At 49.9% G+C, this 13,830-nt stretch overlaps 1 protein-coding gene across 1 annotated transcript; it reads left to right on the top strand.

Moving 5' to 3' along the window:
* The first annotated feature begins 622 nt into the window (after window positions 1-622).
* On the top strand, window positions 623-13,412 carry LOC144728562 (mitochondrial import receptor subunit TOM40 homolog). The gene is made up of 9 exons (XM_078608079.1): window positions 623-1,087; window positions 3,706-3,773; window positions 4,926-5,018; window positions 5,975-6,076; window positions 8,237-8,342; window positions 8,994-9,116; window positions 9,959-10,035; window positions 10,418-10,520; window positions 11,134-13,412. Exons 1-9 carry the CDS (start codon window positions 853-855, stop codon window positions 11,271-11,273), a joined length of 1,047 nt encoding a protein of 348 aa, XP_078464205.1. The 5' UTR covers window positions 623-852; the 3' UTR covers window positions 11,274-13,412.
* Window positions 13,413-13,830: the final 418 nt, after the last annotated feature.

The following is a 13,830-nucleotide window of genomic DNA, read 5'->3' as shown; positions in this document are numbered from 1 at the left end:
ATACTTACCGGATGTGACGTCACCGGCACGAGTCAGTTAATCAAATAGTTAAATGTAATGGCGCTGAAGAAAGTTCATTGCCCAAAACGTCTCCTATTATATATTATATATTTTTCGTTTTAAAGACACGCGGTGCTTATTTACGAACGTGTTGAGTTGTTTTTGTGAAATCTGACGGCGGGTGGTCGAAATCACATCCGGGTATCGGCGATGCTAATTACCGGATGTGACGTCTAGCAGTTAAGGATACGAAAGTCCGCGACGTCGGCCTCTGAAGCCGCGCTCTCGCGACCCACGTGACGCGCTTCGCCCCCCGCCCCCGAATGACGTCACGCGACCAATAGGAGAACCGCAGGAAAGGGGGAGGAGACAAGTAAAAAAAACTCCCGGACGTGACGTCAAAACAACGACACCCTCCCCCGGCGCTCCGACCACGTGATGCGCTGTCGACCAATGAGAAGGCGAGTTGCTCCATCGTGCAAACCGGGTTCGCCGGACGTGACGTTCCGGAAACGGAACTCGCCTTTACCCCACGTGACGAACGGCGGACACACCCCCCCCGCCCCTGAAAGGGAGAAAGCGGAGCGCCGCCGATTCGGAAGCGGACGTGACGCATCGGAAACGGGGGGGACACGTGACGCGGCGCCGGCCAATCGCAGCGCGTCGCGCTAGCACATGGAGTGAGCAGTGCGGGAGTAGGCGCGTGCGGCGCGGCGCGGCAAGGTTACGGGCAGCCGGGGCCGGCATCGACTCCTCTCACTCTCTACCCCCCTCCTCCTCCTCGTCTCTCTCGCTCGCTCGCCTGCCTTCCTCGCACCGATCAAACGAACTCTCCTCGAGCCGTCTCTTGTCATGGGCAACGTAGCGGCGGCTCAGCCGCCACCGCCGCCGCCGCCGATGATGTCCTCGCCCGGGTTCCCCATGCCGCCGCCCGGGATGCCGGGCCTTGTGGCCCCGCAGTTGCCTCCGCACGGGGCCTCAGGAACGACGACTGCCGGGGGAGCTGCGGGGTCGGGTGGGGAGGCCGCGCCGCGCTCCTCGCTGCCCAACCCGGGCACGTACGACGAGCTGCACCGCAAGTGCAAGGGTGAGTGAGGTCGGGAGTTATGTGGCGGCGGGTGGGGGGGAAGAGCGCCGGTGGATTCTTTTGGGCGAAAGGTCAGCGGTGCCATCAGGCGCGGCGGCGGGCGTGAGGCCTCTGCTCTTGTCACCCATCGCCAGGCGCGGCGTGTCGCGCTCTCTCATTCATTCATTCATTCGACGGTGTTGTCGAGTGAATCATTCTGAGCAAAGCCTCCCGCACTCGGAGTTCGTTCTGACTCGTTTGGAGGCCCCGGGGCTCGCGCGCATTTGTCGTGAGAATGGTTTTCGCAACTCTCTCTCGTACATGATCCCACCAACGCTTGTCTTTAAAGCGTTGTTCATGGGCGTGCATGGTAACCCGCCTCGGCCGTGGAGTCCCAAGTAGCCACAAGGGCCCATGATGGGATTTTTTTTATTGTTTGAATGGCCACTACTGCAGCACGCGCCTTTTATAATTGCCACCACCACCCCCTGTACACCGTTTTCAAAGATCATGGACGAGACACACGCTGCTTCTGCAGTGAATAATGAGGATAAGGGCCTTCCGACAGCAGCCGTGGCTGTCCCGAAGTGAGAGACGAGCGATGGGGATAGGGGTGGCTTTCCCAGTTCAAGGGCGGTTAATTGCCCTTGCAGGGCCGTGATTTTTTGAAAATGCATCGTGGTTAATGATTATGAAAATGAAGGTTCATTAAGACCTCACCGAGTCTCAATAACAGTTGAATGAGTTTCCTGCAAACGTTTAAATTATTGGATCATTACAGGCATTTCGCAATGTACGCGGTCACTGCATCGCACGCTTTCAGATGTGCTTCTGCGGCCCTTTGGAACTCCCTACTACTTCCAATATTAGGAAGCCACTGGAGCTATGCACTTTTAAATCTAAATCGAAAACTATTTTCTTCAGAACTGCGTATTGTGTAGAGCTGTCCTTCCCCCGCACCTCCGATGAGCACTGTTGGCTACGTACGGCGTGAAAGAAGTTCAACGCACACGATGGAATCCAATTTTCATCATTGAACCCGGAATGTCTCGCTCTCCTGCATATGAAAGTGACCGTTCAGACGGTTGCTCATAGCTGTAAACTGGAGATAAGCACTTGTCCTGTACGAGTTGTGCATCTCTACAACCCTTCGTCATTCAAGCGATGAATGAGAGAGCCTCACTCGCCACGCGGTTGCGGCTCGTGAAGGTTATTTTACTTCACGCTGTTCAGTGCGAGCTGGTGCCCATCACTTCACCACCCTGGTCGGTGCAGGTTTGGTGAAGGCGAGAAGCATATGCGTTGGAGCACAGTACAGTATAACAATGTCATTGTCTGCAATTGCCCCCCTTCTGACAATGTAGCCCCCGCAGCAGCCTACACAACCTGGTATGCATTGTGATGTCTGAGCTAGGTTTAGGTTTTATTTCGGCATAGGTAAAACCAATCGTGCAATAAATGCTCATTTTCGATGGGGACTTGGTTTCAAAAACCTGATTACAGCAAAATAAAACACGAACAAATGAATCCAAAACAACTTTACATGGTCAAGTTTCCGAAAGGCGAGGTCGTGCATCAACATGATACAGCTATATTCAAGGCTAATAGAACATGTCACATGCAAAAAATATATTTTTAACTCAGTCTGCAAAGCAGAACCATCAGTTGCACGCACACTTGAAATCAAATCTGAGGTCCAAGCACTGTCCAGGATCAACCTTGCTTCACTTCCAACATCTTACGGCAGATTCCGGATGAATTGTTTCACGAGTTGAATTGCATAAGCACTCGAGCGATCGGTTTGCGGGTTTCTGAATAAATAATTATGACAGAACTATTCTGTTTCCTTGTGCTTTGTGAGTAATGTCTCGTACATTCTCCATGAACAAGACTTGAAGACGTTATAGGTGGAGCCTTTTTTATAATTATAATAAAATGACCGTGTAGTAACAGATGTGTTTTAATAATCGAAGGTAACGATATCTCGAGTGGCGTGAACGTGAGGCAAGTTTTGTCTGATGTGCCTCCGCCCTCCAGCAACCCATGACGTCTGCTGCCCCAGTAATTACTGAGCATTGATCAAAGTTACCCGAAATGTCCTCTCATGTGAGGATGGGCGAATGATGGAGAAGAGAGGGTTTGAGATAAAGTGGTACAAAACCCACTGCCTGTGACCAAAACGCCAAATCATGGAAGCTAAGCAGTTTTTGAGCCTGGATGGTGTTTTGTATTAGCAACCACCCTGCATAAAACTGGGTGGTTGCTACTTTGTAAGCAGTGGAGAGTTCAGCATAATCCCTTGTTATATTTTATTATGCTCCGATGTCCACTACTGCTGCTTGCCTCCACCAACGCACACAAACCAGTGTGGTGAAGTATGGTCAAATTGCCCCTATGACCCACGCCGCAATGGATCGACATAGGACTGTACATTTAAATCGCACAACGTGCTGGCTAGCACTGCTTTTGGGTAGCGAGAGTTGTGCCTGTTGACTTTGTATTCTGACCTCTCCTTTACTGCGTTCCCCCCACCCCTCTCCTTGCCATTCATTCCCGATTCTGACCCCCTCCCTTGACCCGCACCACTTTGCATCCACTGCCATCCCACAAACCATCACCCGCCAACCTCCGACATCCAGAGGTGTTCCCCGCACAGATGGAGGGAGTGCGGCTCGTTATCAACAAAGGTCTTAGCAACCACTTCCAGGTAAAGTCACTCGGCGGGACGAGGGTCGGTTGGGGTCGCGGGGGCCGGGATGGAGAGGCTCTCCTGAAACTTCGCATTAAAAGGAGTCTTAGATACTGAAACCGCCCCTTAATCAAACCCCCTTTGCTTGCAAATTCGTACGGTTGCCATTAAACGCATGTTTTAAAAAAGTTTTGAATCGTGACCGCAGCTCGGAGAGATTTTGTTGTTGGCGGAAGAGAGGAGTGAGGTCTATGAGGGTACAGAGTAGAGGGAGAAAGGCGATCGAAAATATTGATGACATGTATGGGTGGTTAGGGCGTTCATAATGGCTGTGTTGGAGAACTAAGCTAGTACCACTTGGATCCTTCCTGGGCTTGAGTATGGTTTCAACTGCCCTTGATACTCATTTGCATTAAGTTGATGGTTCTATGGATTTCAAGGAGGTTGCTGGGTAGCTTTGAGGTTGGAACACCGAGTCAGCACTGCTGTGATTCTGGGTTCGAACCCAGGATTCGGCTATCTGCTGTCCTACAGCGTTCTGAAGCGTGGCAAGTTGATAGTCTTGTTCCGGTTATCAGGTAGACAAGATGGTGCACCTTTTTGCGAAAGGTCCCAATGGAAACGTCTTTATCTCATGACATGATTTTTTAGCAGCATGATTGGACAATAATTGGGAGGGGGAAAGAGCAAAGAAATTGAAGTAACCAGTCTGTTGTGAACAGCAGCATCAGCAACTCCGAGTAACAGCTGTGTCTGCGTTGTTGAAGCAAGCGCTTTCTACCGCCAACCTGCACCAATTCGCGTGGTCAAATATGGTCACCTAACCCCATACCTATCAACCCCTTTTCAGTGCCCTTCCTTATTACAGACCAATTCAGACCTTATTGGTCACCCCATGCCCTGATAAATATCAACGTTCTTCCTACAAAGTCCCGTCACAAGGGAGAAACACAAACAAATAGACAAAAAACATGTTTTTACTAAATTTCTTTGCACAAGAATACGGGTAAACCGTATGGGTTGACAGGTATGTAACCCCGGCAACCCATGCAGGCATGAGGAGGCCGTCATCCAGCAGTGCATCGATGGAAGGGCTGTACGCAATGCAGATACGTTCCGCCTTAGGTGTGCGTGTGTTTGTGAAGCATGCGCTGACTGTGTCTTTGTTAGGTGAGTCACACCGTGAACCTGAGCACCGTCGGCCCGTCTAACTACCACTTCGGCACGACCTACGTGGGCACGAAGCAGATCAGCCCCACTGAGGTGAGATGCCGAGACAGCTGCAATCGCCACCGTTCGCACGCATTCATTCAAGTTGACAGGACGGCTCTCATGCGTTTGGGTGCGAGGGGACAACCCCTTCTATAAAATTAGTGGTCTGCCTCTCTTCCGAGAGCAGCAGCATTGTTGGTCATCCACAGCACTAACTAACATGACACCTCGGTTTGATGGCTGGCTATGCAAATTATTTCTCAACTCTGCCTGGGATGACCATAGGTTTCTAAAAGCCATAAAGTGAGTACCAGGGGGCAAACATTTTGCCCCGGGGAGGGATAAAGTTGTAAAGGAGTGGCATCGCCCACACCAAGCCTTCTTGTGATCTGCCAGACTTAATAGGTGCTCTCTCGATAAGAGAGCTTGCTCCAGAAAGGCATCCTGGTGGGCTGAAAGGTCGGAGCACAGAGCTGGCACCGCAGAGGTCCTGGCTTTGATTCCAGGCAGGCACCCTCTGGTTTTAACTGGGTTCTCAAATGCAACGAGTTGATGATCTCATCCCTGATCACAGATGAGATTGCACACAAAGTATCGCACTAAATTTAATTCTGCTTTTTGGATGAAGTCAAGCTCTGAAAATGACAAATATAGTTTTTTTGTTTCGATGTGTCTAACCTTACTCTCTGTAGCAGCATGGTTGGGAACGTTCTTCATGTGGACCAGAGGTCACTTGAAGGGATCTCAGAAGTAGTTCTGTGAAATCCGCTTCCGTGGGCCGTTCACTCGCACACAGGTTTCTTCATCTGTTGACATGACGCTTATAGCCCAGTTGGGATAGGACTGGGGAGAAAGACAAAGAGCACGTGCTCTTGAAGTTTGTTGAAGTTTAACGGGAGATCTTTGTGTCTCTGCGTGTATCCCTGGTGTCCGTGCTTGTTGAAGTTTAACGGGAGATCTTTGTGTTTCTGCGTGTATCCCTGGTGTCCGCGTGTTCCCTGCGGCAGTGTTTTCCCGTCATCATTGGCGACGTGGACAACACGGGGAGCCTCAACGCCCAGATCATCCACCAGCTGACGCAGCGGCTACGAGGGAAGGTGGCCCTGCAGGTTTGTGGGTCGGAGTGAAAAGAAACAACGACAGCAGAACTTCTGTCATTTTCATATACGAAAATTATTTTTTATCTTCCTCTACTTCTCCTTTCTCTTGTCCCCCCGGCCTGAGTTGTCGTGCTTGTACCCACACACCTACGTTTATTGATACAGGAATATAAATAGCTGTGGGTTTGCATTTACACCATTGGAACCTCATTTGCCAGTAAAAAATATGATAATAGTTTTTTTTATCTGGCAACAAAACTGACACCTTTTTTTTACAAGGAGTCATGTTTGGATAGACCACAATACCTGCAGTCATAATGCAAACAAAAACATAACTCTGGTAATGTAGATAAAAGGGTAAAAAAACAATTATCATATTTTTTACTGGCAAATGAGGTTCGCCCAGGACACGTAGAGGAACAGATTGGTGAGATGAAAGCGAGATAAAAACAATACTGACATGAGAGATCTGGAGACGAGAGATGCACATTGGTCGCCGGTGCAGAGGTCGTGACGCAAAGATGCCATGTGACGCCATAACTTCTATATATGTGATATTGCGATAAAACTTGGAGCACTAAAACGTGCAGATTCTTTTTTATTGTGTGACCTGCAGGAAAATATAGTTGGAAAGACCCCGATTTATGGTTTTGGTGCTTAGATTTTTTTAGCGTCATGGCAGAGGAGTTGAAGGCACGGTGTATCTGATTCTTTAGCCATACTCAGTGACCTAATCAAACAGGCTGTGGCAACCCCATTTAAAAATTGTTAGTCGCACTTGAACTCCCCCATAGAGAATCCGTATTGCAGACGCAACCGTTACCAATCACGCATTGGCTCTGCGAGCCCCCCCACTGACTATCAATGCGCTACTGTTCAGCCCCGTGTCTGTAAGAGATGTTCTTTGTTTCAGGGCATGCAGACAGGGCCAAGCAGTCCAGTAAACAACATCCTGTGACCGATCAGCATGTGTGTATATTGAACTTCTCTCGCACCGTACGTAGCCAACCTTGCCAATCGTTTGGCTACGTACGGTGTGTGCCACCAGGCAGAAGGTGACACCACCCCAACCACACGGCCTAAGCTTTGAGCGCGTGTGTGGCCGTTTACAGAGCCCCATATTCCACCCTTTGTGGTGGTGGGGAGGAGGGTTGTTATGAAACATGACGGATCGCTTGTTGGGGGTCGTGTCTGCTGCACTACCGCTGTTTACCACCAGGGGGGAGCAGGCATCGAGACGATTGCATAAACAACCAGCTGGGATCCCTCATAACGCCCGTCAATGATTGACCAAGACTGGACAACAGGCATATGTGTTTTTTTCCAGCAGTGTCCGTCCGCGCGTCCACCTTGTGCCCCCTCGATGAGTTTATGTCGTCATTGTATTAACTGATACTTATTAGCGTGCCACACACCTAGCACACAAATCGCACAAGTTAGAGACTTCACGTTATGTAACAAGGGACACTAAAGCATAAAAAATAGCAACTTGCTGCGTACAGTAGTCAAGCCAGGGTACATTTGGCTAAAACCTATATGACCTTTATCTACCCTTTAACCCAACCTTAAACTTTAACATGCGCTCAAACCCTTAACGTTAATCCTTTTTTCGTTAACGCTCATCTGTGATTTTCAAAATTCTTTTCAACTCTTAACCATAACTTTATCCCTTAACTTCATCCCTGTATCCTTTACATTATTTAAATGTTACCTCAATTCTGACCCTTCGCTTTAAACATTAACTTTAACCCTCGCTCCAAGCCATATCCTTTGACATCGATCAGTAATTGTGTAAATTAATAAAAGTAGTTTCTTGACATTGTGTAATTGGCTTTGGGCACTGCACAAATCACCCACGCAGGTGTGGTTTGGTAAAGATTCTCCACTGCAAGTCACTTCTCTTCACATAATATGCGATTAGCACGGTTGGCTAAGCACCTCCGATTACCACGAGTTGACCAAGCCACATAGAATGTGGCTTGGTCAACTTGGCACTTGGCACTCCAATCTTGACAATCGTGCTGCCTGCCATTTATCGGCCATTCATTCACCCGTCGTGGTCAAGACCTCTGACCTCTTTGCGTGTCCGGTCCGATTGCCTCTCATCCTCCCGAACCTTCCGTGACCCCCGCGCACCTGTGTTGTGTGCGCGTGCGCGACCGCGAGCAGACCCAGCAGTCGAAGTTCATGACCTGGCAGTTTGACGCGGAGTACCGGGGGGAAGACTACACGGCCACCGTGGCGCTGGGGAACCCGGACGTCGTCTCCGAGTCGAGTAATTAATGCACGGAGACCGTTGCACGTTTGTCGTCCTGTTTGCTAAGGTCGTATTTGCTGTTGTTGTGTAATATGAATGTGTGCGCACACACTGGAGCAGCTGTGTGTACACTCTGGGTTAGTGTGGTGGATATATTCTGCAGTAAAAAAAAATTCTTACCTTCACAATACGTGCATCCAAGCGTGATCGTAAGGATGTACAATATACAATTCCTATATTGCTATCGGTTCATGTAATCACTGCAGTCACTATACACTAATGCATTCCTGAATCAAATTGTGATGATACGTTAAATCATGGGGGGGGTGGTGAGTCTTTTGGGACAGAAACCAAAGCCAAAGTGATTATTTCCCACAATGCTGTTTTGTTTTTCCCTGACGGCTACCCATTGGCTTCCATACTACTAATGAGTATTTACTAATGCATGATAGAAAGTGCAACATAAGTCATGCGTTTTGAGTGTTTTTTCGTAACTTATTTGCTGTTATCTGCCACCCTTCTCTCTTCCTATTTCATTCCCTCCCACCTATCCTCTCCATGCTGACTCCCTACAACCGTCTTCCACCCTCTCTCCCAACATCGCTCCCATCCATCCATTCCTCCTTCCCCGGTGCCCTCGCTGTCCGTTCGTCCCTCTCTCCGCTGCAGTGATCATGGTGGCGCACTACCTGCAGAGTGTGACGGAGCAGCTGACGCTGGGCGGGGAGCTGGTGTACCACAGGCGGCCTGGCGAGGAGGGCGCCGTCAGCACGGCAGTGGCGCGATACACCGGTGTGTGGTGTGCGGTGGGGGGTGGTGGTGGCACCGTGGCGCGGTGGGGGCCTGTGGCACAGTAGGACGGGGAGCGGTAGTGGCACCGTAGCACGGTAGCAGTGGGGGGCGGTGGTGGCACCGTGGCATGGTAACGCGGGGGCTGGTGGGAGCCCGTGGCACCATGAAACGGTAGCACAGGGGGCAGCAATTGGTGGCCCTGAGAGGCGGTGGGAACCTCGCAAAGAGCTCTGAGTTTGAACTCGTCGCCATTCGCTCGCGTAGCAGTCTTACAGTGGTCGTCACTTTCGTTGGTGACTTGGGTCACACTTGCAAAAGAGATTATTCGGGTCTCTTGAGTTTTCGCCTGGTTAAACAAAATAGCTAGAATCTTAAAATGGATCGGTTGGTGGGATAATGTGTGCAGTTGGACGGGGCTTTCCATGAGAGACACTGAATATCGCCAAAGATGGGAAGCATCTGTCATGGACATCAACTCTTTGTGCCATTTCTATTGCAGTTTTTCTGACCCTGACATCACCGAATATAAATATCATCTTTTCAACACAGTGCATCCAAGTATAAAGCTGTATTATAGCTCACTTTGTTTTAGGATTATTCGTCAGTTATCAAACCGTACGGCAAGTTCATTATTGATTGTTAAGCTGCAACCATTAAGCACCAGCCTCTCAGGGCTCTTCAGTCACCTCGTGGTATGTTAAGAAAGCCAGCAAACGCACAGCAGGATTTTTAGTGTTGAATATTTCGATATGTGCAGCAAACCATTTTATTCAGTTTCTTGCACGCAATTATCAATAACGCTAAACACCAGACATTAACAACCCGGCCACGTGGTTTCGTAGGCTCAAACTGGGTGGCGACGCTAAACGCCGGGCTTGCCAACATCCACGCCAGCTACTACCAGAAGGCCAACGAACAGGTGAGTCTCATATCTTGTGGAACTTCTTTCGCACCGTACGTAGCCAACCGTGCTAATCGGAGGTGCGCGGGAAGGACAACAAACCCAAAGAGCACTCCTAAAGAAATTACTTTTTACTTCTGCCACATCACACCAAGTTCTGAATGTGAAATTGTCGTCGTTGCTATGCATCTACATCAGCAGCCACACAGAAGAAGAGACGCCAAGTTCTGCCCCACCACACCATGTATTACCAAACCGCAAGATGTATAACGCTAGGCTGTTGCACACCGCTATGCGATGCCATTGCCACGCCACCACCACCACCATGTGCTGGCACGCCGCGCCGCACGTCTGCACCGCCTCACCCGAGCGCCCGGTCACTCCCCGCGCCCGCTTGCAGATCCAGGTGGGCGTGGAGCTGGAGGCGAACATGCGCATGGAGGACACCGCGTGCACGTTCGGGTACCAGATTGACCTTCCCAAGGCCAACATGGTGTTCCGGGGTAGGCGGTGACTGATGCGGTCGGCACGGCCTTCGTTTGACATTAAACGTCACCTTCCCCCCCCCACCTCCGCTACCCGTCCCGCTCAAACGAGCATCGGGACGGCACACGCGTATTTGATGCGTATGAATGTGTGTGCATGTGTTGTGCGTTTTGCTTTGTGTGTATATTCGGTGTTTGCCTTTGACCAAATTACCTGGCGTTGGCCTGATATTGTCAGATTTTCAGAAGCTAGGCAGGGGTTTAGCTTGGATAGCGCTTTGATTGGTGATCACCGTGCACCTCATGTCATCGTAATCGACTGGCGGGGCCTGTGCTGCATTGTCGGTAGGAGGAGGCAGTACAGCAAAATCCATTGCTGTACTGCGCTAATTGTACTCCCATGTCCTTTGCCTTCCCGTGGTCACCAACCGGCACTGGCCAGCGTGGTGAAGCACGGTCGGACAAACTCAAGCCATATGGGTCGGGCCCTAATCCACGCAGCGGCGGCTGGGCAAAAGGACTGTGCGTGTGCCCATGAATATGCGCGTTTGGGTGCGCGTGAACGTCAGCGGTGGGGAGCCACGGTAAGATTCTGCGTGTTGACCCCGTCCGCCCTCTTGGCTCCCCGCAGGAACGGTGGACAGCAACTGGACGGTGGGCGCCGTTCTCGAGAAGAAGTTGCCGCCCCTCCCGCTCACGCTGGCACTCGCCGCCTTCATCAACCACCGCAAGAACAAGTTCCAGTGCGGCTTCGGCCTGACCATAGGCTGATAACTCGTAATTCCCATCCCTACCGACCCCCCCCCCCCCCCCCCCCACCAACTACCCATCTCCTCCTGGTCCTCAATCCAGTTGCGCAAATAAAAAAATCACGTTTAATTTTTCGTGGGGTTATTTTTGTTTTGTACGTTCAGTTACAAAACAAAAGCCCCCAGTTGGCCCGCGCTCGTGTTGACGTGTGGACGGATGGTAAAACTCTGCGGCGAGACGCAAACTGCCGTGTACAGGAACGTGTTCGGCATTATGGAAAAAAAAACCCAATCGACGATGAAAATTATGACGTTTCGTTTCTTAGACTTGCAGCCATTTGAAGCGAAAGCCAGTCTGCATGCGACGTGAGAGCCAGCTGATGTCAAGGGACGTTGCTGTAATGTTTTTGCTTTTTCATTAAATCTGTCGGAAGTCGCTGGTTCGTTTTCCCCATCTTCGCGGCACCGGTCTGTGCTCTTCCTGTTGTCGGCATCACCGTCCCGGCCCTTTGTCACCGCTGCTCAAATAATAACAAAAATAAAGCGTGCAGTTGGTGTACATTATGTTCATCAACGCGAACGTACAAATATGCTTATTCTTTTCAGCTTTCTACTTTTTTCCCGTCGGTTATTTGGCAAACAATCTCCTCTCGTGTGGCATTTGAAGAGCATCGGACTGAGTTTTACATCTGTTCGTTGAGTTGGGAAAGCCATTCGGTGGGGTCTGAAGTCGCCAGGTAACGTTTGTACCTCTGCAAAATAAAGCGCTAAACTGGGAACCGATCGGGCATGGGAGCGACGGACTGTACTTCACCGCAGTTATTGGGCGACTTTTAAATTCTGCAGCCATCAAATGTGTAAAGTTGTTACATTAGTTTTGTGAGGATTGCGCACTTTTTTAAGGGGAGCATGCGATGTGTATCACCATCCAGGTCTTTTGCAACCGATTCTTTGAACTGGTATCATCCCGACTTAATTCCCACCAAGCGGTTCCGCTTTGTTCCATCCTGTTCCATCCTGTTCCATCCTACTTGCCAATCCCCACCGACCTCCAGGAATTGACAGCTGCAGACAGGCTAAGGCTGTCCCTCCGTCCGTCAGTTTTAAACGAACGTTTATGCTGCCTTGCGGCACTTTCGAAACACATTTGTAACTGCAGTGTAACGGTGGTTTAATATATTAGGTCGGTGTGTGTATTAAAGCGCTTATGTTTACCGATGAATGTGCTAATTACGCCGTAACAAGATAATGCTTGGAAAAATTATGGGGGGGGGGGGAAATTTTAATCTTGTCGGTTTTTTGCAAAGCAAATTGTTTCCAACGTGTTACAAACATTGACGGTCTACGCTTAGAATTGTCATTGGTATTTTTTTTAATACAGCAAATTCTAAAAGAAAGGTTGTTACCAAGTGTCTTAGAAGGTTTTTTCACCCCCTTCATTTCAGCACGTCGTACGGATGGTCCACGAAAGCCCTCGCGTTTGCGCGAAACTGCTGTGGTTTATTTATCGTTTTTTCCGCTCCCTCCCCTCCCCCATTTCACCTCGTCACATGTGCCGGACGCGTGCGCGCCGAGGGGGGTGGTCATCCTGTGCCTCGCCGGCTGGAAACCCTCCCGCCGATCGTAATGTTCAGCGTTCAGGAGAGACGTGCCGGTGTGGCGTTTTTTCCCCCCCTCTTCGAGGTTTCGTCCTCTCATCATCATCATCTTCTTCTGTCCTCTTCAGTCTCCAGCCGTCACTTCCCCCGTGAAGCGTCTCCGCCCGCACCTTGCCCCCACACACCATTGTGTTCTCGCCGTGGGTCCTGGGCCTCGCTGCTGCTGCACTCCCCTTTGAACCTCTTTACAAACTGTTTCCAAGTCTGCTCGGATGCGCATGCCCACGGCTATTTGTACGGCATCTTGAGTCCTGGTCGCATTTTAGATTGAACAATCCAGGTTGCGTTCCGTGCTTGATTCGTGGCTGAATGTGGTGGGGCATCTCGCCCACCATGAAAGATAAAACGAGACTGATCTCATCACACTTAAATCCCCAAGGTCTTAACTCACCTGGGCATCTATTTCCTCAGCTGGATGGAATATCATTGAGTCCATACACTTGCAACTAAACATTGTGCATGTTTATTTGTTTTTTTATTTGCAATAAAAGAATTACCTGGAATATCCCTTGAGATGGAACACCTTGTTTGCAAGGGGTATCCAGGGTGTCGATTGATAACAAACGCGTCACTAACTGATTTTAAACATTTTATCGGTAGGCTATCTTGTCATTTTCAATCAATATTGTTATGTTTTTTTAAATGGACCAAAAGCATTCTACCAACTGTTAAGTGGGCTCGGATAGAATATGCCACGTGTTGGGATGCTAGTCGATGCGCGGGGATAGTGAGTGTCGGCAAATGAATGGAGCGCGTCTTACTTAGGAATGACCACGGAGGAGATGGAGCAGTGAAATTCGCTCGCATGCATGTGCTGGGTGCATCCCACAGAACAGAATTGAAACTTCCACTTGAAACCACTGAGACCTTGGCCAGATGCAGTGCTTGCGTTTGTATGCACGTGGCACAGACGGATTACTT

Source organism: Lampetra planeri, chromosome 29 (genome assembly GCF_965212315.1).
Source record: "Lampetra planeri chromosome 29, kcLamPlan1.2.h2, whole genome shotgun sequence".
In the NCBI taxonomy this organism is placed as follows: domain Eukaryota; kingdom Metazoa; phylum Chordata; class Hyperoartia; order Petromyzontiformes; family Petromyzontidae; genus Lampetra; species Lampetra planeri.
Note: the sequence above shows the minus strand (reverse complement) of the source record. Positions and strands in the feature narration are given on the sequence as shown.

Excerpts from the sequence above, each read along its gene's own strand:
- LOC144728562 (XM_078608079.1), top strand. The coding sequence starts at position 853 with ATGGGCAACGTAGCGGCGGCTCAGCCGCCACCGCCGCCGCCGCCGATG. Across the intron at positions 3,774-4,925 it reads GTCTTAGCAACCACTTCCAG|GTGAGTCACACCGTGAACCT; the intron begins GTAAAGTCACTC and ends TGTCTTTGTTAG. Across the intron at positions 10,036-10,417 it reads ACCAGAAGGCCAACGAACAG|ATCCAGGTGGGCGTGGAGCT; the intron begins GTGAGTCTCATA and ends GCCCGCTTGCAG.